The following is a 24,999-nucleotide window of genomic DNA, read 5'->3' as shown; positions in this document are numbered from 1 at the left end:
GAGTGTTCTTAAACCCGGTTCTTTGGAGATAAGATCTGCAGCCTCAGTGGAAGTTTTTCAATCTAGACCCAAGACATACTTCTACTCCACAGATTATGATCGATGCCCACCTCATATTTTGTATTGTCCTGTCTTTTTCCGACTGCCCGGCTGGTGGAGGGAGTGGGACATATCGCCTGGACCTGAAGCACGTCGATCCGCCAGCAGAGATGGGAAAACTGCGTCGTTGCTGTCATGGACTTTTTAAAGACATTTTTACATCTTACCAATGTTCCTCATCTTTCCCACCTCTCCTGAGCCTCCAAGCTTTTCCTTGTCCTGCAGCACCTTCTGTAAGTATTCACGTTCATGAAAACACCATCAACACAAAATATTTCTTATTGGCCATGCTGAAGGGAGATGTCTAAGGAGAAGCTAAGGCCCTCTCAAGCTGACTTTATTAAACGGGATTTGTACTAGCAGACAATCGCTGCGCTTCACTCTTGTGTACTCTTCCTCGTCTTCCTTTCAACGTAACTGCATCTGTGCTTCCCTGTGCTGTAGGAATTTACATTGTCTATGTTAGGAATTAAACTATTAAAAATGTACTGTTTACCAAATTGTTCGAATTAGTTATCTGACTATTAACCAAACACAACTTACATTCGCCTAACAATGCATGCTTGTTTCTTTATGGAAAAATGAACAAGATACCGGCATTTCCACACGGGGGCAGATTTTTTTTCAGGGTTGGGTAGGGTTACTTTAACTGGATTACTTTCAATTACTTTTGATTACTCCAATACCAAATATGCTAATAAAAGACAAAAGAAACTAAATAGGAATGATGACTCACAACACGTGGTAAGCGTTCTCTCCTGGCTTTGATCTCTTTGATCCCCGGCAAACGAACATAAAATGCGAAACAAAATGAAAATAAATCCAAACAGCTTGCCAACATCATTTTTGCCATTCCATGTATTCCGTCACTCCCCAAGCCTGCACAAAATGTAGTCATTTTATTCATATTTAGTTTCTTTTGTCTTTTATTAGCATATTTGGTATTGGAGTCATCCAAAAGTCATTGAAAGTAATCCAGTTCAAGTAACCCTACCCAACCCTGTTTATTTTCTTAAAGTATTTAACTAAGTGAATTCAATCGTCGCTCTTCGTCAAGCCTCTCTCTTGATTGTCCCTCTCGATCTATCTTCTGAAGTTCTTCTGCCCACGTCTTTTCACCAGCTGGCGTGCCGGTTCCTCCCATGGGCGTGCTAAATCCTCCCCTGGGCGGACCAGATGCCAGCTTCTCCACAATGACGTCGCGATATTTGTCTTTGTGCGTCTGGCCTTCTCCCATCAGCACTCACGGGAATTCTGTTATCAAACTACATCTGATGCATTTCAGACAGCCTAACCTTCTAATGTACCTTGAAGAAAAACAGTCAATCTCTCTACTGCATCAAACTGAGTATATGTACTTACTTTTGTAGTTAATTTTATAATAATCTTTATAAAATTTATAGAACCTTTCACCTAAAATAACAAAATACGACATAAATATATTTGTTTTATTCCCTCCAAAAATTGTTCTCATCATGTCAGTATGAAGAGGGGGCCTGGCTGTGTGAAATGGGGCTTGTGTCCCTCAGTCAGATACCTTAGTATGTCCTTGTTGTTAGGGACTTTTTGGACATTTTTTTTTATAATTACCTAAGTTTTCTTTTATTGGTGTTCACTACGTTTTGTGTATTGTTACCCCATGCAAAATCAATTGTACCCTGGTCATCCTGGAAGGGGGTCTACCATTTGTGAGGCCCCTTTCCAAAGTTTATTTTCTGCAAGTTGAGGTTTTTGAGTTTTTCCTTGCCCGCATGTTGGTGTAAGATCAGGGGATGGTGTCATTGTAACCAGTGCAGTCCTTTGAGACATTTTGGGATTACACAAATAAATGGGACTTGATTAGGGATCAGAGGTTCTCAACAGGTCTGACTTCAGCACACAAATTCCAAGTCAGGATCCAAATCAAGAAATTACATTTCTCCAATTTATTGAATGAAAGGATTGCACAGTCCACACCAGGAATATATATTCACTTTTTTTTTCTTCCGAAAACAAAATAACCAGCAAAACTGAAACGGCTTCAGGTAATAACATTCCTTCTAATGCTCCATAAGATGAAATAGCGGGTGGCAACTCACATTTGCTGCAAATGAGCGCCCTCTACTGTTAAGAAGTTGAAACACCCCTCAATGTTTTTTTTCTCATCTAGCATTAATTGTCCAAGGCAAAGACTTGCAACCTAAAAAGCTATTTTTTATGGAATAATCAAGAAGCTGACATTACAACTCTCTTTTATTTACATCCATTAAAAGAAATAATACTATCCTTTATGCATTTTACATAATTATACTAAAATATCAAAGTTTTGGGGGGAATGAGATACTATTCTAAGTTGGAAATGTCATCGATTTACTTTCCAAATTTGCTTAGTGGGTAATATTCGGTTTCCTGATTCCCTTTTGAATGTTTTCCCTGCAGGAGGGGTGTCAAACCTGCCAATGACTAGAAATAAACATCCACGGGGACAGGCTAGTAGATTAGGTAGAGCAAGAGAGAGAGAGAGGGAGAAAAAAGAAAGAAAACTGAGAATGAGAGAGAGAGAGAAATAGAGAGTGAGGGGAAAAAAGACAGACAAAGAGAGAAGAGGAAAGAGAGGAAAAGAAAGTGAGAAATATAAGACAGAGAGACGAGAGATATAAGAGAGAGAGAGACAAGAGAGAGAGACAAGAGAAAAAAGAAAGAAAACTGAGAATGAGAGAGAGACAAATAGATAGTGAGGGGGAAAAGACAGACAAAGACGGAAGAGGAAAGAGAGGAAAAGTGAGAAATATAAGAGACAGAGAGACAAGAGATATAAGAGAGACAGACAGACAAGAGAGACAAGACAGACAAGACAGACAGACAAGAGAGACAAGACAGACAGACAAGAGAGACAGACAAGAGAGAGACAAGACAGACAAGAGAGAGAGACAAGAGAGACAAGCGAGAAAGACAAGAGAGACAAGCGAGACAGAGAAAAAAAAGACAATGACAGAAATGAAAAAGAGAGAGAGGACAACGGGAAAGAGCCTTGCCAGCCTAGGTCGCCTGGGAACAATGGCGACCAACAAGGCCGAAAGCCACAGCCTCGTCTCCCCGGCCAGGAAAGCCATGGTTCTCCTTTTCCTTCTCCCTCGGCTTGGGGATGCAAGAAAAGGAATGAGAGACTTGTCTGAAGAGGGTAGTGGCGACATCCAGTGCACAAATTTACTGAAAGGCCTGCTCCGGGGTGTGGACCGCATGTTTGTCACCCCATTCGTCATCCCTATTATTGTATTGTGTTGCTGTTTTTGTATGCAAATACTATGTTTCATTTTGTCTTTCTGTTGGGTTTTTTTCCGCACTATACCTAAAAAAAGTCACAACTAGACAATATATATATGAATTTAAGACACAACAGACGAATCGCACAAAACATTTCCAATTCCACAAGAGACAAAACACACTTTTGGTCCCGTGACCAGAACAAGCAAATACTGTAAGCAGACAAGATAAGCTCGGGACGGGCAAGACGGTTTTTATCGGAAGTCCTCGGCGGAGAACATGCCCTTGGCCCGGCGGAGGATGGAGTCTTTGGAGGCGTCGTAAGGATGCTCCTTGGAGGGGATCTCCAGAACGGCCGGGATGGACTGCATGTGGCCGTCGATGGCGTGACGGATCATCTCGGCGATGAACTGGTTGATGAGGATGATGCCGATGTCGTTGCGGGACAGGAAACTCCTGGCCGGACCCACGGGGGAAAAAAAAAAGCTCACGGGGACTGTTTTATGGGTTTTTTGTTTTATTTTTTGGCCCGGTAATGTAAAGAGAAAAAGAGAAAGGGAAAGATACAAGAAAAAGAAATCAGAGAAAGGTTAATAAAGACAGAAAAATAGAGAAAAGAAAAAGGAAAAGAGAAAGATGAAAGAAAAATAGAGAAAGGGAAATGAGAAAAAGAATAAGAAAAAAGAAAGAAAAAAGAAAGAGAAAGGGAAATAAAAAGAGAGAGAAAAAGAAAAAGAGAAAAGAAAAAGGGAAAGAGAAAGATACAAGAAAAAGAAAATTAGAGAAAGTGAACTAAAAAGAGAATAAAAAAGAGAAAAGAAAAGGGGAAAGAGAAAGATACAAAAAAAGAAAAAAAATAGAGAAAGGGAACTAAAGAGAAAAAGAAAAAGAGAAAAGAAAAAGGAAAGAGAAAGATTAAAAAAAGAAAAATAGAGAAAGGGAACTAAAAAGAGAAAAATAAAAAGAGAAAAGAAAAGGGGAAAGAGAAAGATACAAATAAAGAAGAAAAATTGAGAAATAAAAATAAAGAGAGAGAAAAATAAAAAGAGAAAGGACAAAGGGAAAGAGAAAGATACAAAAAAAAGAAGAAAAATAGAGAAAGGGAACTAAAAAGAGAGAAAAATAATAAGAGAAAAGAAAAAGAGAAAGAGAAAGAGAGAAAAACCTTTTTTACATTCCTTTTTGAGCAATACATTTTCCCCTTCATTTTGTATTTCATTGAGAAAGGCTGGGTCAAAATGGAAAGAATACGGCTACTGAGAAGATCATTTCTTCCCCATGCCATGAGGCTCTTTAACTCCACCCGGGGGAGTAAAAGCCCACATTAAACCCCACCCCACATTTGCATATTACCCTATTCTTATTACAGTGCGTATTTTCCGTAGCACTATTTAAATACTCTATAGCAAAACGTTATATTGGGTATATTTGTATTATATATCTTTATACTATTTTTCAATGAACTATCTATCCCCATCTAAAACACTGTCCCTTTAAGAACAGATGAATACCTTTATTTAGCACTTCTTGTGTACTTCCAAACGAATCGTGAATTGAATGCCTTGTAAGACTTTTCAAGGAGTCGGTGTCATTTTTAAGCAAAATGGTTGAGAAACGTGGCAACACATTCAAGCATTTACAAGCACTTGGCCCAAAATGAAGACACTTTTCAAGGATTTCAAGCTCGCGCTGCTCATTTTCATTCGCCAAACAAAATGGCGATTTTTTAAAAGAAAGACTTACTTGAAGGTCTCCTCGATCTCCCCGATGCTGGTGTCCTTCTCCACCACCAAGAAATTGGGCTTGCGGTTCTTGTTGAGTTCGCCGACGCCACCGAGGAGAAAACCGGTGCAAGTGTCCTCGTCGCCGATAACGGCGATGAGCTTCCCTCGGCCGGCCATTTCTAACAAAATTCTCCCCGAAGGTCGCTAAGATTTAAAGGTCTAAAAATTGGATTTTGAGCTATGGGGACCAAAACAAAATGGAGGCTCGGTCGAAAATCATGTGACAGTCACATGACTGACATTTCCGCTTTCATCCGTGTTCTGACGTCATATTTTTCCGGTACTATTTTTAAGTATTTGGAAGTATTTTGCGGTATTTCTTTCGTAGTATTTCTGTATTATAGTATTACTTTAGTAGTATTTGGGTAATATTTTCCTAGTAGTATCTTTGTTGCATTACTTTAGCCATATTTTTGTGGTGTTTCTGTAGTAGTATTTCTGTATTATAGTATTACTGGAGTAGTGTTTTCGTAATATTTCCCTTGTAGTATTTTTTGTATTACTTTGTAGTAGTATTTTGTAGTAATTCTGTTGCTGTGTTTATTTAGTAGTATTTATGTATTATAGTTCCACTCTTGTAGTGTTTCTCTAGTATTATAGTATTACTTTAGTGGTATTTGGGTAATATTTTCCCAGTAGTATGTTTGTTGTATTACTTTACCCGTATTTTTGTAGTAGTATTTTGTTGTAATTCTGTTGCAGTGTTTATTTAGTAGTATTGATGTATTATAGTATCACTCTTGTAGTATTTCTCTAGTATTATTAATTCTGTATTACAGTATTACTTTTGAAGTATTTGGGAAATATTTTCCAAGTAGTATCTTTGGTGTTTTACTTTATCCATATTTTTGTGGCGTTTCTGTATTACTTTAGTAGTATTTTCGTAATATTTCCCTAGTAGTATTTTCATTGTATTACTTTAGCCGTATTTTTATAGTACTATTTTGTAGTAATTCTGTTGCAGTGTTTATTTAGTAGTATTTATGTATTATAGTCCCACTCTTGTAGTGTTTCTCTTGTATTATAGTATTACTTTAGTGGTATTTGGGTAAAATTTTCCCAGTAGTATGTTTGTTGTATTACTTTACTCGTATTTTTGTAGTAGTATTTTGCAGTAATTCTGTTGCAGTGTTTATTTAGTAGTATTGATGCATTATAGTATCACTCTTGTAGTATTTCTCTAGTAGTATTATTTCTGTATTATAGTATTACTTTAGTAGTACTTTCGTAATATTTCCCTAGTAGTATTTTTGTTATATTACACCCTATTTTTGTAGTAATTATGTTGTAGTGTTTATTTAGTAGTATTTATGTATTATAGTATCACTATTGTAATATTTCTCCAGTATAATATCTGTATTATTCACAATTTCGTTGTCACAAATGTTAACCCATTTTGTAACAATGACAATAAAGGTATACTGTATTCTATTCTATTCTATTATAGTATTAATTTAGTAGTATTTTGGTAATATTTTCCTAGTGGTATCTTTGTTGTATTACTTTAGCCATGTTTTTGTTGTAGTATTTTTGCAGTGTTTCTGTAGTAGTATTTCTGTATTATATTGTTACTTTGTGTATATTATATTATATATATATAATATATTTTTTTATATTTATATATATAATTAATATATTTTATATATAATATATGGGTAATATTTCCCTAGTAGTATTTTTGTTGTATTACTTTAGCCGTATTTTTGTAGTAGTATTTTGTAGTAATTCTGTTGCAGTGTTTATTTAGTAGTATTTATGTATTAAGTACCACTCTTGTAGTATTTCTCTAGTATTATTTCTGTATTATAGTATTACTCAAGTATTATTTGGGTAATATTTTCCGAGTAGTTTTTTGTTGTATTACTTTAGCCGTATTTTTGTAGTAGTATTTTTGCAGTGTTTCTGTAATAGTATATCTGTATTAAAGTAGTACTTTAGTAGTATTTCCGTAATATTTACCTAGTAGTATTTTTGTAGCTTCATCCCAGTAGTATTTATTTTATTTCTGTATTATAGTATCAGCGTGAAAGTATGTTTGCAGTGTTTCTGTACTAGTATTTCTTTATTATAGTCCTAATTTAGGAGTATTGTCTAGTATTTCTGTAGTAGTATTTTTTAAGCTTTTCTCATCATAATATTGTTGTAGTATTTCCATATTAAAGTCTCACTCTTGTAGTAGTTCTGTAGTAGTATTTTGGTATTCTAATATTACTTTAATAGCATTTTGGTAATATTTTCCCAGTAGTATTTTTGTAGTAGTATTTTTACAGTGTTTCTGTGGTAATATTTTCATAATATTTCCCTCGTAGTATTTTTGTTGTATTACTTTGCCAGTTTTTTGTATTATTATTTTTGTAGTAATTCTGCTGCAGTATTTTTACTCCCAGTAGTATTTTTGTAGTATTTCTGAATTATAGTATCACTGGTAGTATTTCTTTATTATAGTCCTACTATAGCAGTACCTTTGTAGTATTTATGTAGTAATATTTTCATAGCTTTTCCTGTAGTAGTTTGTTGGTAGTATTTCTGTATTATAGTATCACTCGCGTAGTATTTCTGTAGTAGTATTTTTGAAGCTTTTCTCATAGTAATATTTTTGTCGTATTTCCATATTAAAGTCTCACTCTTGTAGTAGTTCTGTAGTAGTATTTTGGTATTCTAGTATTACTTTAATAGCATTTTGGTAATATTTCCCCAGTAGTATTTTTTTAGTAGTATTTTTTAAGTAGTATTTTTACAGTGTTTCTGTAGTAGTATTTTCATAATATTTCCCTCGTAGTATTTTTATTGTATTACTTTGCCAGTTTTTTGTATTATCATATTTGTAGTAATTCTGCTGCAGTATTTTTACTCCTAGTAGTATTTTTGTAGTATTTCTGAATTATAGTATCACTGGTAGTATTTCTTTATTATAGTCTTACTATAGCAGTACCTTTGTAGTATTTCTGTAGTAATATTTTCATAGCTTTTCCTGCAGAAGTTTTTTGGTAGTATTATAGTATTATAGTGTCACTCGCGTAGTATTTCTGTTGTAGTATTTCTGAAGCTTTTCTCATAGTAATATTTTTGTAGTATTTCTATATTAAAGTCTCACTCTTGTAGTAGTTCTGTTGTAGTATTTTGGTATTCTAGTATTACTTCAATAGCATTTTGGTAATATTTCCCCAGTAGTATTTCTGTAGTAGTATTTTCATATTTCCCTCGTAGTATTTTTGTTGTATTACCTTGCCAGTATTCTTGTATCATTATTTTTGTCGTAATTCTGTTGCAGTATTTATATATTTTTACCCCAAGTAGTATTTTTGTAGTATTTCTTGATTATAGTCTTACTTTAGCAGTACCATTGTAGTATTTCTGTAGTAATATTTTCATAGCTTTTCCTGCAGTAGTTTTTTTTGGTAGTATTTCTGTAAATAGTATCACTCTCGTAGTATTTCTGTAGTAGCGTTTTTGTAGTATTTCTGCAGTATCAAAGACGAGAAAAACGTAGAAATTGTCTAGTTGGATCGTATAACTGGGGCAGCACGGCGGCGCAGTGGTTAGCGCTTGTGCGGCACAGTTCATGTCATGGGAACCTGTCGTGGGTTCAAATCCAGCTCCAGACTTCCTGTGCGGAGTTTGTATGTTCTCCTCGTGCTTGCTTGGGTTTCCTCCGGGCACTCCGGTTTCCTCCCACGTTCCAAAAACATGCATTTCAGGTGGATTGGCCGGTCCAAATTGTCCCTAGGTGTGAATGAGTGTCTGTCCCTGTGTGCCCTGCGATTGGCTGGCAACCAGTTCAGGGTGTCCCCTGCCCACTGCCCGGAGATGGCTGGGATGGGCTCCAGCCCCCCCCCACGACCCTAATGAGGATAAGCAGTACGGCTAATGAGAGATGAGATGAGATCGTGTAACTGGCTTGCCACGCCGGATTCCGTTTCTCCCGAAGTTCATGAAGTACTCGCAGTCACGTGCAAAAACCGGAAGTGGAAGCAGCTCGTCGAGATTTGTAAATAGGAGGAAGAAAGATGGTGCGTTTACAAATTGAAACAAACTTTTCGGAATTTTATGGCAACGCTTGAAATGACTGTGGTTTTCGATTTTTTTACCGAGTGAATTTGTGACATTGCAGACGACTGCAGCGCTGACTGCGGGACTTGAACGGATCCCGGACCAGCTCGGCTATCTGGTCATCAGCGAGGATGGCGTTCTGGCTGTAAGTTATAATTGTAAATACATATTAATATTATTATAATCTTATCCCGTTTCAAGTAATTTCCTGCAATAAGTTCGTTGTGTTAGCATCTGATAACTGGTTGCAGCGAATACGAGCGAATTCGTTGCATGATTGATCGCAGGACAAACATTTGTTTTGAATTGTCGATCATTTCGTGTTTTCTTATTTCCAATTGTTTTTTTACGTCTTAAATTCGATTTCAAAGGCCTTAAACAAATCTTACAGTATTGAATTTAACTAAGCTGTAGGAACCCTGTCTGCAACTTCACCATGGCATATCTTCCCTCGTGATTAACAGCAGTAAGTTATGTGTGAATGTTGGGAAGAGTAAGGTGATGAAGTGTTCACGTGATGGAGTGGGCATGGCGTTAGAAATAAGGTTGCATGGACAGGTGCTGGAAGAAGTTGAAAGTTTTAGGTACTTGGGTTGTGATGTGGCTGCAGTTGGTGGGATGGAGTGCAAGGTATGGCACAGAGTCAATAGAGGAAGCAAGGTTTTAGCTGCTCTGAGGAGACTGATGAGCAACAAGAGTGAGTATGGATGTTAAGGGACTGTATGAGAGTGTGAATGTTTTTGAGATGAAGTGTTTGAGGAGCATGTTAGGAGTGACAAGATCGGATACATTGAGGAATGAAATTGTGAGACACAGAACTGGAGTAGTAGTGGAACTGAGCAAGCATGTGGATAAGAGAGTACTCGGTTGGTTTGTACACATGGAGAGGATGGATGAGGAGCCAATGTTGAAGAGGATCTACAGAGCAGAAGTCAATGGAAGGAGACCGAGAGGAAGGCCGCCATTGACGTGGATGGATGGTGTTATGAGTGCACTGCAGGAAAGAGGTCTAAATATAATGGAAGTTAGAGCTCTTGTTGGTGATAGAAAGGAGTGGAGAGGTGTTGTGAAAGGACGCGTTCTTAAGGATTGGCTGGGCACCCGTATGATGCGGCAGGGGTAAACCAGCGAAAGCTGTCGGGCCCTGCTCTTGAACAGAAGAGTGTGTTGTATCACCCTGACCCGAGTGACACGGCTGCTTGCTCATGTCCCGTTTTATCTGGAAGGACGAAAGCATGACCGACTTAGGTGCCTAACTTGTTTGGGCATTTGGTTTGGCCATGGTCCAAAAATGTTTGTGTGTTTCCCCCCCCCTTTTATTTTCCTTGTTTTTATGTTTGTCTTGCTGTCGGTCATCCCTCTTGAGGGATATGACCAATGTAGATTGATAGGCAGTGTGTGTGGCATTGTATTATGAATCGCCATTGCTCCCTCAAGGGCGCGCCTAAGGAGAGGGACTCTGGCATGCTAACCCTTAACAGTGCACTAGGAAAAGTGTATTAGTTCAATAATTATGGGCCATGAAATAATTGAGGTAGCCTTTCCAAGTGGTAAATTGTAATGGGAAGAACATAAAATGTAAGCTATATACTATCATTTTTACCTTACCGCTATTAAAGGGGAGATTTGTCTCAAACATTAGGGCATACGCCTTGTTAAATGTATGTGCAAGATTATAAATTGCATCTGTAAATTGCAGATATATTTTTGGCTCTGCAAATAATTCACACCAGATTTCTTATAACTGTACTAGAGAGATTGGAAAATTGGCTTTGAAAGTATTTAAAAGGTGCTTGTATTTGGCCATGAAATAGCTTTTTAAATTGATATAAATTGATATGCATTTCGAACAGCCTGCCCTGACCTTGTACATTGAACCAAAGCCCACTCAGTGAAAATCTTCATTGCATTATGAGTCAATCGTATAAAATCCTTTATAGTCAAAATGTATAAAAATCCTTAGTACTATGGCGTCGTTTTGGGGAGGCCAGACATCAAGGCGCTCGTGGATGAGATTGTGAAGCCCCACGTTAGGCTTCCTTGGCATGCCCATGGAAGGAGCCGGCACACCATCTTGCGGGGAGACGTGGGCCGATAAGAGAAAGCTAAAGGACTTCAGAAGAAGGCTCCCTGCACAGTATTATTTGACCACCAATTGTTGCTGCTATGATCGCAATGGCCCTGGGGAAGAAACTCTCGCTGAGCTCATTTGACATGCTCGTTTGTATAGTACCTGGGGTCGGCAACAAGTGGTTCTGAAGATCCATGTGGCACTTTGGCGCTCCCTGGTGCTTTTTCAAAAATGTTTGATAATGGAAAAATATATGGTTTCTGTAGGATAAAAAAACATGAGACAAACATTCACATGGCAATGAATAGTAAACAGTAAATACAGTAATCCCTAGGTTATCGCGGTTAATGGGGACTGAGACCACCTGCAAAAACTGAAAATCCGCGAAGTAGCGGCGCCCCTTCAAAAATGCTTAAAAAAACGTATACAGGTATACAGTATATTTGATATTTGAGATATTTGATGAGTGTTTGTGAAGCGTTTTGGGAAACAGTTAAAAAATTGGTCTGTGTTCGTTTTACTGAAAGTGAAAAAGCTACCTTCTGACAATAACAACATACTTTAGCTAGCAGCATCGAATAGCTTTTACAACAAATACACGAAACCACACACAATTACCTGTGTTTAGGTAGTACCAACAACCGCTGGCTTTTGGTATAATAAAGTCAAACTTGAGATGAAATGTGACAGAAGAGAATATACTTACGTCGCCGAGTTCCTCCATGATAAAGTGAGCGCCACATAAGAAGGGGGTGAGGTGGGAGGAGTTAAAGGAGGGGGGGGGGGTGTGAGCGAAGTGGTAACTCACCATGACTAAGCATTGTGTCAGGGCCTCCCCCTCCCCTTCATAATAAGAGTGTCCACACCGTGTCCTCAGTTGACATAAGCTCGCGCTTGCTCAAGTCAATAAATGCTTTTATTGAGAAGGTAAGGTATATTTTTTTAGACCCGCGAAGCTCTGAACCCGCAAAAGTGGACCGGCGAACTAGCGAGGTTCCACTGTATATACACGGTGTGTTGCCTTACTTTATAAGGCTTCTAATAAAGCTTTTTATTGGGGGTCCAATGAGTCCTTCTGTTTCTATGTTTAACTCGTGTCATCAATCCCTTGCAGTCATCGGGCGAGCTGGAAAACGACGAGCACACAGCCAGCGTGATGATGCAGATGGTCCGAACAGCCGGCCGCTTCCGTTTGGCGGGTTCGGACGACGTTCCCTTCAAACGCATCTCGGGTAAAACGCGCCCACGCCGCCGCCGTGTCTTTTTCTCCAGTGCGCAGAACTTGTGGCGTTCTTTGCAGTGATCTTGGAGGATTTTGTTTTCACCGTGACCGTTTCTGCTCAGAAGGTTTTTGTGGTCAAACGTCAGCACAACCAGCAGGAACCCATCGGCGTTTAGCCTTCAATGTTGTGTTTTCAATAAAATGTTTTTTTGCAGTCGATTTCTCTGATGAAAAAAATGATTTGGTGACTGGAGTAATGTATGGCTGACATAAGCATGGAGAGTTAAACTGAGGTCAAGTCAAGATATAAAAAGTCGTGAGAGAGGGGGAAAGAAAGGGAGTAGAAGAAATCCAAAGAGAAATAGAAAGACAGGAGAAGAAAGCGCGAAGGGTACGAAGAAAGAGAAAAGACAGAAAAAGGAAGTTAGAGCAAAAGAGGTTAAGACACAGAGAAAGCAACTAAAGAGAACCAAAGGAAGAAAAGAGACACTGCTTGCGAGTGCAGAAGGACCAAAAGATATAAAAAAAAATGAAGGAGGGAGAAAGGAAGATTGATGAGAAAGATTAATGTTTGTCACATAAATCAGGTGAATGCTTGCGAATGCAGAAAAGAAACTTGGGCGGCATTAGCTCAGGAGGTAGACCGGTCGCAGGTTCGATTCCCATCTCCTTTGTGTTATGTCGAAGTGTCTTTGGGCAAGACACTGAATCCGTAATGCCCCCAATAAGCAGATAGGCGCCTTGCATGGCTGCTATTGGTGTGTGAGTGTGTGTGTGAATGGGTAAGTGTGAAGCACATTGTAAAGCGCTTTGGGGGTCTTCATTGACTTAAAAAGCGCTATAGAAATGCAGATCATTTACCATTTAACTTGGTTTTCCACCAATTGGTCTGCATACCAGTGTCTGAAATAATGTCTGCATCTTTTAACGTCGGGCGTACAACTTACAAAACGTCTCTGCCCGGGTGGCCGACAACTTTTTCAAGGGAAAAACCCAGAAAGATTATTTTTTTTCAAAACAAACGTTTGCTTTTATCCGGTTTGGGAATTTCGGTTCGTTTGGCTGCCGAGTATGCAAATTGCCAATCAGAAGCCTGCATCGAATAACTTCCTGCTTCCGGACTTTCCCGGGCCTTATAAGGTCATGCATTTGCATATCATTTTCCAAAGTGATACACAGAGAACACAAGAAAAATGGAGAAGTGCTTAGGAATCGAGCCAACACCTCAGCCCCAGAAGAAAGATTCAAAAGAAGCCAAAAAAATGGATGATGCTACAAAACGTAAACGTACATTAAAGGCATCCTGGAAAGAGTTCACGTGGCTTGGTGCAGACAATGCAACGCAAACATTGCATGAATGAAGATAAGTACAGGTACATACGGATAGCAGATGAAAACATGCAATGAATGTTATAAGTATATTTATAATAAACTGAACTATAAAGGCAGCACGGCTACGCGGTGGTTAGTGCGTGTGCAGCAGTTCTGAGGTCATGGGTTCAAATCTAGCTACCAACCTTCCGTGCAGAGTTTGCATGTTCTCCCCTTGCGTGGGTTTCCTCCCACATTCCAAAGAAAACATGCATGTCAGGTTAATTGGCCGGTCCAAATTGTTCCTAGGTGTGAATGAGCGAGCGAATTGTCTGTCCCTGTGTGCCCCAGTTCAGGGTGTCCCCTGCCCACTGCCCGAAAATGGCTGGGGTGGGCTCCAGCACCCCCGCGACCCTACTGAGGATAAGCGGTGCAGATAATGGATGGATGGATGAAGTAAGAGACTACTGGAATACAAGGATACTGCTGGAGGTGTGAATTTCCCTACGGGGATGAATAAAGTATATTTATCTATATGCTGACATTCAAATTTGGGGTTGGTTAGAAAGTTCCCATTTTTGAAGGAAAATGTTTGTTTCCATGAAATACACCCTAAACATTTGTAACGCACTATTTAGCTACAAATGTCTTCATTTTATGTAATACCTGCATTGCTGTACTAAGCCCCATTTCCAGCAACCAGCACTCCAGTCTTCTAAGAGTATTTGCCATTTTTGTTAGAAGGCTAATGATGATTAGAAAACCACTTTGCTATAATGTTAACACAGATGAAAACAGTTAAGAAACTATAAAACTGACATTATTTTGTGCTCGTCGAGTATCTGGAGCATCACATTTGCGGGTGTGATTAAACTTTCAGAATGGCCGGTAAAAGAAGGTGAAAATGGACTATTTTTGTGGGGAATTGAGGTTGTCCCAAGTGAGAAATTGCTAAGGAACTGAAGATCTCCTTCAACGGTGTGTACTACTCCCATCAAAAAACAGCACAAACAGGCTCTTACCAGAGTAAAAGAGAAATGGGAGGCCCAACTGAGCAAGAGGACAAGTATATTAGGCTCTAGTTTGAGAAATAGATACCTTACAGGTCCTTACCTTGCAGCTTGGTTAAATAGTACAAAACCCCAGTGTCAACATCGACAGCGAAGAGGCGACTTCGAGATGCTGGACATCAAGGCAGAGTAGCAAAGAACAAGCTTCATCTGTGACTAGCCACAAAAGGAAGTGATTACCGGTAATATGGGCAAAAGAACAGAGACATTGGACGACTCATTTGATAAACGAAAGTGACAAAATTGTCTGGGTGACCCCAGACATTGAATGATGCTGTATGTCTATAAAAAAAATCTGCATTATAGAGGCAAAAAAATGTGTAATGGGGCTAAAATTGTATATAGAGACCTTATGCAAAGAAAAACGATTTTATTGCATTTTACATCAATGTCAGAGCCACAAGCCCCGCCCCTTTCCAGATAACTTGTCACATAACTTCGGGTAAAAACATGCGTAGGAAAACAAAGAAATCAGAAAAATGGGAGTCCAACTTGCCTCCTGTTTATAATTTAAAAAAAAAAAGAAGAGAAGAAACAGTCCTGTGAAATGTCATCTCCTGATGCGTGGTCCATTTAGTGCTTGGCCAGTTCGTTAGACAGCCAGTCCAGTCCTTCGTACAGACCGGTCCCCATCGTGGCACAGGTAGCCTGCACGTACCACTGAAAACGGACAAATACGAGGGTTAGCCGGAATTTCCCATCTGTATCGTCAAACAGCCAGTGTGAATTAAGTCAAAGTTACAGTGCATGAAGGTAAAAATGCACGGGTTCCCCTGACGCTGTCTTCTAAATGCGGTATTTTGAAGTCAAAGTCGAAGTACAACGAAGTTGAGTAAATGTAGTTTTTGGAGAACCGGCTTCTTCGGCTCGGCTCACTAAAAAGAACCGGTCTCTTTCGGGTCCCAAACGGCTCTTCAGGTTGTTTTTGCTTCTTTACGACCAAATATGATGTAAAATTGTGCACAAAATGACTTGAAGGGGGGGAATAGAACAAAAAAGAAAAAAATACAAAAATGAAAAAGTAGTGAAAAGCTGAGGAAAAAAAACGAAACAAAAGGAGAGAAAAAGAGAAAAAAAGAGCAGGAAAAAAGCTAGAAGAAAAATGAAGCAAATAAAGGGAAAAAGGGAACAGAGAACAAAAAAGCAAGAAAAAAAGTAACAGCTAGGAAAAATAAACACAATGAGATTTTTTCAAAAAGGAATTTACAAAAAAGGAGAAAAAAAACCAGGAAAAGAGGAAAGTTGGTGTTGTATTTAAATAATTTTCAATTATATCAAGTGAATCTTGTTGCCAACATTCTACTTCCACTCAAAAATGTGATTAAGTACAGTTGTGTATCTTACAACCGACTCAATAAGCCCCCAAAAATGTTAGTATTATGCAACAAAAGATACCAGGAATGAAAAATGGAAATCTTGTGAAAGAATTGTAAAATAAATGACGTTTGTAGGCCCTGCAACCTTTGCAATCATACATGGGTCAATTCATTCAAAAGTGAAAAATAATTTTGAATTGCCGGAAACTCAGCAAAATGTAACGTGATGTCAAGTTTTGGACATGTTTCATAATTAATTATCTTGCCACACTTGGGATTGCCGTTGCTCAGTGTTGTTTCAAGCGTTGCTCACCGACTTTGTGTGAACGCTCAGACCCGTAAGGAAAATTACAGGAAACATTAAGCGGGACGCGCCTCCGATGGTAGGACGATCAAAAACCTTATCTCCGACTTCTTATCTTTACCTAAAATACAACCTCAAATTTTAACTTTGACACTCAGCTCTTACTTAAGCTTGAATTACATGCGCCCTATAGTCTGGTGCGCCTCATCCAGCAGGCTTATCAGGTGCGCCTGCTGTATAGTCCAAATTTTATGGTATGTACAAAATGATTTTCCCTTGAAAATGTACAGTGTGAGGCTTATCACGTGCGCCTTAGAGTCCAAATTTTACAGTATGTACAAAATGTTTTTCCCTTGAAAATTGTAATGTGTGAGGCTTATTAGGTGCGCCTTATAGTCCAAATTTAACAATAGTTACTTAAGGAGTAACGCACTACTTTTGGGTGTAAGTAATCCGGGAGGGTAGTAGTTAACGCCAGTAACTGGTAACTGTAACTAATGACTTTCCCAGTAACACATCCAACACTGGACGGTGCCATACGTACGGTGCGGCCGCGCAGGTCGTTTAGTCCCAGTCTGGTGGTGAGCTCGCTGGCGTTCATGGCGTTGGGAAGATCCTGTTTATTGGCGAAGATTAACAGAACGGCATCCTTCAATTCGTCCTCCTGGATCTGCAGAGGAAACGTAGACGTCGGTCAAACGACTCAGCGGGTCAACCGTAACTTGAAGCCCGCTCACCATCTTCCCGAGCTCGTCGGCCGACTCTGCTATTCGCTCTCTGTCGTTGCTGTCCACCACGAAGATCAGACCCTGATGGGCGCAAGATAAGACACACAAAAGGTTTTTAAATTTTGGAGTAAAGGTGAGACGTGTTTGTGGACGCGGCAGACAATAGTGGATATATATATTTTCCCACCCTTACCTTTGGAAATATACTTTTTTCCTTGGATTACTTTCAACGGGACCCGGACTCTGCAGGTCTGCATCAAACCTTAAGTACCGGAATCATTTTCTGTTCATTTTGCCGGCTGTGATTTTTGGACTGTGTACTTTAATGAAGGACATGTGTCACCACTCATCGCAGCAAGCTTTATGCTGGAGTGGCATTAGGCCCCTCATTGTTGAGTCCTTTTACTGGGTACCCAAATGTACCGGTCACAGGTTCGAGCAAGGCTTCAATGCTAGTACCTTGGCTTGGCCTTGGCAAGGCTTTGATGCTAGATCCTTAGCTTGGCCTGCTTCACGGTCAGAATTTTCTGGCCGTGGAAAACATACTGTACTTGTAGTGAGCACAGATTTTTGCAATCTGGAGATGGAATAAAAGCTTGCTCTGTCCACTCCACGCATCGGCCCGGTATTGCAGTACCTCCGCGAACGGTGCATTCGCAATGATCGCAGCAAGGCTTAAGGGCTAGGCTAGGACCTTAGCTTGGCCTTTTGGCTGAGAGTAAGAGTCCCGGCTCCTTGGCTTTGTAGCGTATTATGAACTGACCAATAACGGATAATGGATAATGGATAATTAATAACGAAGATAGAACAATAACCCTTAAAAACCCCAAACCCCATTCAGTTTCAATCACGGGACTTAAAGTCGGGTTTGGGTTAATTTTGTGTTTGTGTTACATTTTTTAATGTGGGCGCATGCGGCTTATATACAGGTGCGGCTTGTGCAAGTACAAAATCGGGTTTCCTCTTAAAATGTGGTGGGTGCGGCTTATAATCAGGTGCGCTCTATAGTCCGGAATTTACGGTAGTTATAGCATTAGTAAACTAACACCAAGTCAAACCCATACAGTATTTTTTCATTGCCTGGACTTTATTTAGATATAAAGAAATGATGCTTTTATTTAAAAAAAAGCAGCATAGACTAAGTTATGGTAAGACAGGAAAACATTTTTTCCTATGCTAACGTCACATTATACACCTTCTTTCTCGCTCAACCAATCGAATAAAGAATAAGATGTAGGTTCATCCATTTGTATATCTGACTGAGCCTCACTATACACAAACCTCACCGCACATCACTGGGTTAAACACAATCATTGAAATTACCGTATTTTCCGCGCTATAAGGCGCACATAAAATCTGTTTTTTTAAAAAGCTGACTATGCGCCTTATAATCCGGTGCGCCTTATATATGGATCGATATTGAATTACAAGGTCTCGCAACTAAGAGAAGCAGCCACCGACTCCATTTTTCGTGTAGAAGAAGTGCGCCGTGCATACTGGAAAATATTAAACAACGATTCGCTTTTATTTGTGCGTTTGTATAAAGACCCTGAAATGGCTCCTATTAAGAGACACGCTTACAACGCAGTTTAAACTCAAGGCGATCAGTCACGCAGCAGGACACGGGAATAGAGCAGCAGCGAGGGAGTTAAACATTAATGAATCGAACACGAGAGTGGCTAGAGCCGGGAGAATTAAGAGTCCCCCTAGGAACTCGCTAACTGAACAATGGTTCCATGGGTGAAATATGTAAATCGCACTACAACGTTTTACATTTACAGTTATTATGTTATTGCTTTACTGTTATTGTTTTGCACATTACGAGTGTCACTATATTGTGATTGCACTAACGTTTTTATTTACCATAACAGTATCAGACGTTTTTTTTTTGCGTGTTGACTAAATGGAGGAAAAGTAAACTGTCATGCCTTGATGTTGTTCAAAGATGTGTCACGAAAATGCTTTACCTCAGAGAAAATAATAAAACAGCTGTTTATTTATTTTGGGAGTGAATGGAGTTGTGGAAATCTTGTTTGTTATCAATACAGTTTGACTAACCTATCTGACTGTTTTGTTGACATTCCCTTTAGCGCGGCACCATCTAGAGGTTGCATAACGTAACTACATCCTCTACTGTAGTCAAGTCACGTTTATTTACCGTAAATAGCCCTTAATCACAAAAATGTCTCGGAGGACTGCACAGAATTACAATTACAAAATTGCACAATTACCTGATCTTAAACCAGCATGCACTTATAGCGCCTTATAATGGGGTGCGTCTTATGTATGGCAAAAGTTTTAAAATATATCATCCATTGAAGGTGCGCCTTATAACACGGTGCACCTTATAGTGCGGAAAATACGGTACTCTACAAAAAATATATTTATTAAAACCCTGGAAACGTAATTAAAACACTTGCACAGTAAGTCAGGTAACATGAGCTCACCTGTGTGTTCTGGAAGTAATGTCTCCAGAGAGGTCGAATCTTATCCTGTCCGCCGACGTCCCAAACAGTGAAGCAAATGTTCTTGTACTCTACGGTCTCCACATTGAAACCTGAATTTTGAGAAAGAACCCATGTTGTCAAGCGGACTCCATTTTCTATAGATATTGTCATCAGAAATTGAGAAGCATTGTTCACCCGCTGTGAGAGATGTACAAGAAATAAACTCTCTGTTGGCAGAATTATTCAGATAAAAACACTTATTGAGGTTTTAACCTCCCTCGCGAATGGAGCGAGCACGGCCGAGCTGCCATCTTCCCAGGTTCCCCCGGGCCGTACCCGCAACATCCGGTCAGTAGGCGTGGTTTATTGATTTCACACATAAACAGGAAATGAAGTCACACATAAGCGCGACTTCACAATAAAATGAAATAAAATTGAGAAACGTACAGTGGAACCTCGGTTTTCGAACGCCTCTCAGTTGGAACAAATCGGTGTTCGACGAAAAATTTCGAGAAATTCTCGCTTCGCTGTTCGGTCAAAAATTCGGAGTTCGAACGCCGGTAATGTGTGAGTGCGTACGCTAGAGTGCGATGCTGATCGTATAGATGTCCCCCACCCCTCGTGACCAACTGTTATCACGTGCGCGCTTGCCTCTTTTTTGCTTTCGCTTTTAATATCGGTGAACGGAGTTTTTTAGCCCCTAACTATGCCTCCGAAGAAGGTCGGTGCAAGCAGGACAGGTGAAAAAAGAAAAGTTGTTCGTACAACTATTGCCTTTAAGAAAGACATAATAGCTAAATATGAAAGAGGTGTGCGAGTTTCCGATCTTGCTAAGGGAATACAGCATGCGCCTTCTGCTGACCACCACAAAGGTAAGAAATCCTATTCATAATTCTTTTATCTTTTTTTTCTTTTTTACCCATTTGTGTTAGCGTAATCTTTCGTACGGAAGATTACGATAACGCGAACGTACGATTAGCCTGGGTTAGCTTTATGATACGAGGTAAACATTCAGGGTGTTGGAACTGAGCCCAAAATTCAGGGTGTTTGAACGGAGCCCCCTTTCCAATGAAGCGCTAGGCACTTGTGGTGCTAAATGACTTGTAAACGACCTGATTTTTTTTATTTTTACACGTTCATGTTAGCGTAATCTTTCGCACGGAAGATTACGATTACGCTAACGCACGATTAGCCTGGGTTAGCTTCATGTTTACGTTAAACATTCATGGTAAACATTCAGGGTGTTGGAACGGATTAAAACGATTTACATTATTTGTAATGGGAAAACCGATTTCGGTGATTGAACGAATCGGTTCTCGGACAGGGTTCTGGAACGGATTATGGTCGAGAACCGAGGTTCCACTATAATGGAATTAGACTGATCTTTGAAACGTGACTATGTGTATGTGTGTGATGATTGTTTTTATATTAGAAATATAAAAACAGGTTCATTTCATAGCACGGAAGTCTGAGAAATACACAACCAAAAACAGCCAACTTCACACCCACTTACGATGACGAGTCAGCAGATCTCAGGGCAAAAAATAAGCAATCTCATTCTTCATCTTACACATGGAGCATTTCATGCTTAGGACTAGGGCATCAACGATTAAGTCACGTTGTGGACAAAAACAATGATAGAAATAGTGGACAATATTTTTTCCAACAGAGTGAAGCATCTCTAATGAATCTCTTCTGGGAGTCACTCTTGCGCGATAGCCTCTCTGTCACGAGCGGGGATATAATATTTAAGTTTTGATGTCATGCATTGTTCATTTCAACGCAAGGAGCCATATATGAGGTCAATATGGGCAAACGGACACAGAAACTGGACAACTCATTTGATAAATAAAAGTGTGACTATTTCATGAAAAACACAAAATTCTCTGGATGAACCCAAACTTTAGAAAGATAAAGTAATTCTCTGTTGCTATGGGTACCCATAAATTATATATTACTGTGCGGAGTTTGTATGTTCTCCCCGTGCTTGTGTGGGTTTCCTCCAGGCACTCCCGTTTCCTCCCACATTCCAAAAACATGCATGTCAGGTTAATAGGCCGGTCCAAATTGTCCCTAGGTGTGACTGAGCGAGTGAGTTGTCTGTCCCCGTGTGCCCTGCAATTGGCTGGCAACCAGTTCAGGGTGTCCCCTGCCCACTGCCCGATGATTGCTGGGATGGGCTCCAGCACCCCCGCGACCCTACTGAGGATAAGCGGTGCAGCTAATGAGATGAGATATATATATATATATATATATATATATATATATATATATATATGGGCAGCACAGCGGCGCAGTGGTTAGCGCGTGTGCGGCACAGTTCTAAGGTCTTGGGAACCTCCTGTGTGGGTTCAAATCCAGCTACCAAACTTTCTGTGCGGAGTTTGTATGTTCTCCTTGTGCTTGTGTGGGTTTCCTCCAGGCACTCCCGTTTCCTCCCACATTCCAAAGACATGCATTTCAGGTGGATTGGCCGGTCCAAATTGTCCCTAGGTGTGAATGAGCGAGCGAGTTGTCTGTCCCTGTATGCCCTGCGATTGGCTGGCAACCAGTTCAGGGTGTCCCCTGCCCACTGCCCGGAGATGGCTGGGATGGGCTCCAGCCCCCCCGCCACCCTAATAGGGATAAGCGGTACAGCTAATGAGATGAGATATATACATACATATACCACAGCCATATCCCCCTGGTGGGAGGTGGCTAGAGTCATTTCCGACTCTTTTTGGGAGATTGATTCAGAGGAGGGGATTCCCAGCCCCCTCGCTCAAGCCAACTGAGGTGTTGGGATTCATTAGGTGACCAAACCCCCCAATTCCAACCCCTAATGCCGTGCGCCAGGCAGGGAGGTAATGACTACCAATGTCTTAGGTATGACTCGGCCGAGGCTTGAACCACAACCACCCAGTCTCGGGACCCATAAATAACAAAACAAAAACTTACAAAAAGCAGTGGAAAAGTATAACAAGAAAAATTGTGCTTAGAAAAAGAGCTAGAGCAATAAACCAGACTGTGCCCGAAGAACGCATTCGAAATGAAATACATGCAGTCTGAAGAAAAAATGTCAGCATGGTTCAAAATGACAAACAACAATTCTTAAAACCATTTGATTTCGAACTGTTCGGAAAGGTAACGTACTTTTGTTCGATTTTACAGTTCACTGCATTAATGTCACAAAATAGAATAGAATATACCTTTATTGTCATTGTTACAAAATGGGTTGAACGTATTCTGACAACGAAATTGGACGTGGTACTCCAGTTTCACATTTAACAGTGAGGATAAAAGAAAAAGAAGGTTATTATTTACACAATCAGTGTGGGCATGTAGGATGTTACATACAGTTTTGGGATCGTAAAATGCAGACCGTGTTAGATTATTTCCTGTTCTTTTAGGGGGGCGTGCTGATAAACCTGTTCTTGATTTACAGAGATAAAACATTGATTTTAATTCGTTATTTGCCTGTCCCTAGAAAATGGAGATGTTTATTTAATGGATATATGTCCCTACAAGGGCAGCACGGTGGTGCAGTGGTAAGCGCGTGTGCGGCACAGTTCTGAGGTCATGGGATCGAACCTCCTGTGCGGAGTTTGCATGTTCTCCCCCTGCTTGCGTAGGTTTCCTCCCACATTCCAAAAACATGCATGTCAGGTTTATTAGCCGGGTCCAAATTGTCCCTAGATGTGAATGAGCGAGTGAGTTGTCTGTCTCTGTGTGCTGGCTGGAAACCAGTTCAGGGTGTCCCCTGCCCACTGCCCGAAGATAGCTGGGATGGGCTCCAGCGCCCCCGCGACCCTACTGAGGATAAGTGGTGCAGATAATGGATGGATGTCCCTACCGACAGAACCAATTGGTATTAGATGGGCCATTTTTATTTGAATGTAATTTTTTTATATTTATTATCACTTGCCATATCATTATTCAACTTTGTTAAATTTAAGATACTTAAACCAATTATTTCAATAGTCGACTAACGAACTAGTAGTTATTAGCAGCCCTAGTCACAAATGGACCATTTATGCTTGGGACGCACCTGAGGAAACAGGTTAAAACACAGGTGTCAAACAGACGGCCCGAGGGGCCAAATCAGGCCCGCTAAGGGATTGAATCCGGCCCGCGAGACAACACTCAAAGAAGCGCAAGAGAAAAACGAGCTGCAGGTTGAAATAGCCAGGTGCCTCTCACAAACACTGCACTTGTATTCCTCTTTCTCTCCCCTTTTCAGTCCTCTCTTTCAGTCTCTCTTTTTCTCTATCTCTGTTCCTCTTTTTCTATTTCTCTCTGTATTTTTACCTTATTTTGCTCTCTTCCTTTGTCTCTTTCTTTCTCTCTTGCTCTCCCTCTTTCTACCCTTCTCTCTTTCTTTTTATTTGTCTTTGGATTTTTCTTTCTCTCCCTTTCTTCCCCCCTCTCTCACTATTCCTCTTTTTAACTCTTTTGTTTATCATATTCTCTCTCTCCCTTTCTTTGTCCCACCCTCTCTCTTTTTCTCTCCCTCTTTCAATCATATTTATTTCTCTCTAATCTACTAGTCCGGCCCCCCGAGAGAATGTTTGTTCTATCATGCGGCCCCCGAGTTAAAATGAGTTTGACACCCCTGGGTTAAAAGATCAGGTAAACGTGACAAAGGCTCACCAATCGTGGGAATGGTGGTGACAATCTCTCCTAGTTTGAGTTTGTAGAGAATGGTTGTTTTCCCGGCTGCGTCCAGGCCAACTGTCACGTGACAAGACACAGGAAAAAGTCAGCGAAATGGAAACATGAAATTGCCTCACAATGGAAAAGAATGACGAATAGAACAGTGATGCCCAGCGCGTTCCATGTTAGTTACTTCGATATATTCTCATTCAAGAGAAGGGGTGAAAAGTATACGTTTATTTTAAACAATGCAATCGGCTTTTAAGGTTTATTCGTTTGCCGGCCGCTGGGCTACAAGCACAGTGTAGCCCACGTTAGCTTAGCAGCGCTCACCCATGAGAATTCTCATCTGCTTCTTGCCGAAAAACTTGGCAAACAACGACGATATCGTCAGCCCCATTTTGACTCAATCGTCGCAAGAGATTTTGCTCTCGTCGGGGATGAAAAGGGCGCCCTCCGCGTTCGGCTTCGGCCAAAGGTCCAAACTTCTCCGAGCTTCTTTTTCTTCTTCTTCCTCTTTGCCACGTCCAGGCCAACGCGGAACGGATGACGTCACACACACACACACACACACACAAAAAAAACTTTATTTCAACTGACAGTCCATAACAGTGGGTAAAATCGATTAGCTTACTTTGTAAAACGAGTTATATTGTTACATTCGTGTATTTATTGTGCTAACAATCATCCAGACAAAAACGTCATTAAAAAAAAATAATAAT

General features: G+C 40.1%; 3 protein-coding genes and 1 pseudogene across 3 annotated transcripts; 2 read left to right on the top strand and 2 right to left on the bottom strand.

The window, feature by feature from the left end:
* Nucleotides 1-2,001: 2,001 nt before the first annotated feature.
* atp6v1f (ATPase H+ transporting V1 subunit F) lies at nt 2,002-5,360 on the bottom strand. The gene is made up of 2 exons (XM_088348103.1): nt 5,086-5,360; nt 2,002-3,798 (listed from the first exon to the last, which is right to left on the bottom strand). Exons 1-2 carry the CDS (start codon nt 5,241-5,243, stop codon nt 3,597-3,599), a joined length of 360 nt encoding a protein of 119 aa, XP_088204229.1. The 5' UTR covers nt 5,244-5,360; the 3' UTR covers nt 2,002-3,596.
* A 3,611-nt stretch (nt 5,361-8,971) lies between these two features.
* Nucleotides 8,972-12,688, top strand: lamtor4 (late endosomal/lysosomal adaptor, MAPK and MTOR activator 4). The gene is made up of 4 exons (XM_088348104.1): nt 8,972-9,136; nt 9,238-9,321; nt 12,362-12,479; nt 12,548-12,688. The coding sequence occupies exons 1-4, from the start codon at nt 9,134-9,136 to the stop codon at nt 12,643-12,645; spliced, it is 303 nt and encodes a 100-aa protein (XP_088204230.1). The 5' UTR covers nt 8,972-9,133; the 3' UTR covers nt 12,646-12,688.
* Nucleotides 12,689-15,200: 2,512 nt separating this feature from the next.
* Nucleotides 15,201-24,830, bottom strand: LOC148356196 (ADP-ribosylation factor 4). Its single transcript, XM_088348101.1, has 6 exons — nt 24,611-24,830; nt 24,275-24,355; nt 19,646-19,755; nt 17,208-17,279; nt 17,015-17,140; nt 15,201-15,510 (listed from the first exon to the last, which is right to left on the bottom strand). Exons 1-6 carry the CDS (start codon nt 24,675-24,677, stop codon nt 15,424-15,426), a joined length of 543 nt encoding a protein of 180 aa, XP_088204227.1. The 5' UTR covers nt 24,678-24,830; the 3' UTR covers nt 15,201-15,423.
* Nucleotides 17,761-17,850, top strand: LOC148356197 (U2 spliceosomal RNA; annotated as a pseudogene).
* Nucleotides 24,831-24,999: the final 169 nt, after the last annotated feature.

The sequence above is a fragment of the Urocampus carinirostris genome, chromosome 11 (assembly GCF_059441175.1).
Source record: "Urocampus carinirostris isolate Australia breed hairy pipefish chromosome 11, RoL_Ucar_1.0, whole genome shotgun sequence".
NCBI lineage: Eukaryota > Metazoa > Chordata > Actinopteri > Syngnathiformes > Syngnathidae > Urocampus > Urocampus carinirostris.
Note: the sequence above shows the minus strand (reverse complement) of the source record. Positions and strands in the feature narration are given on the sequence as shown.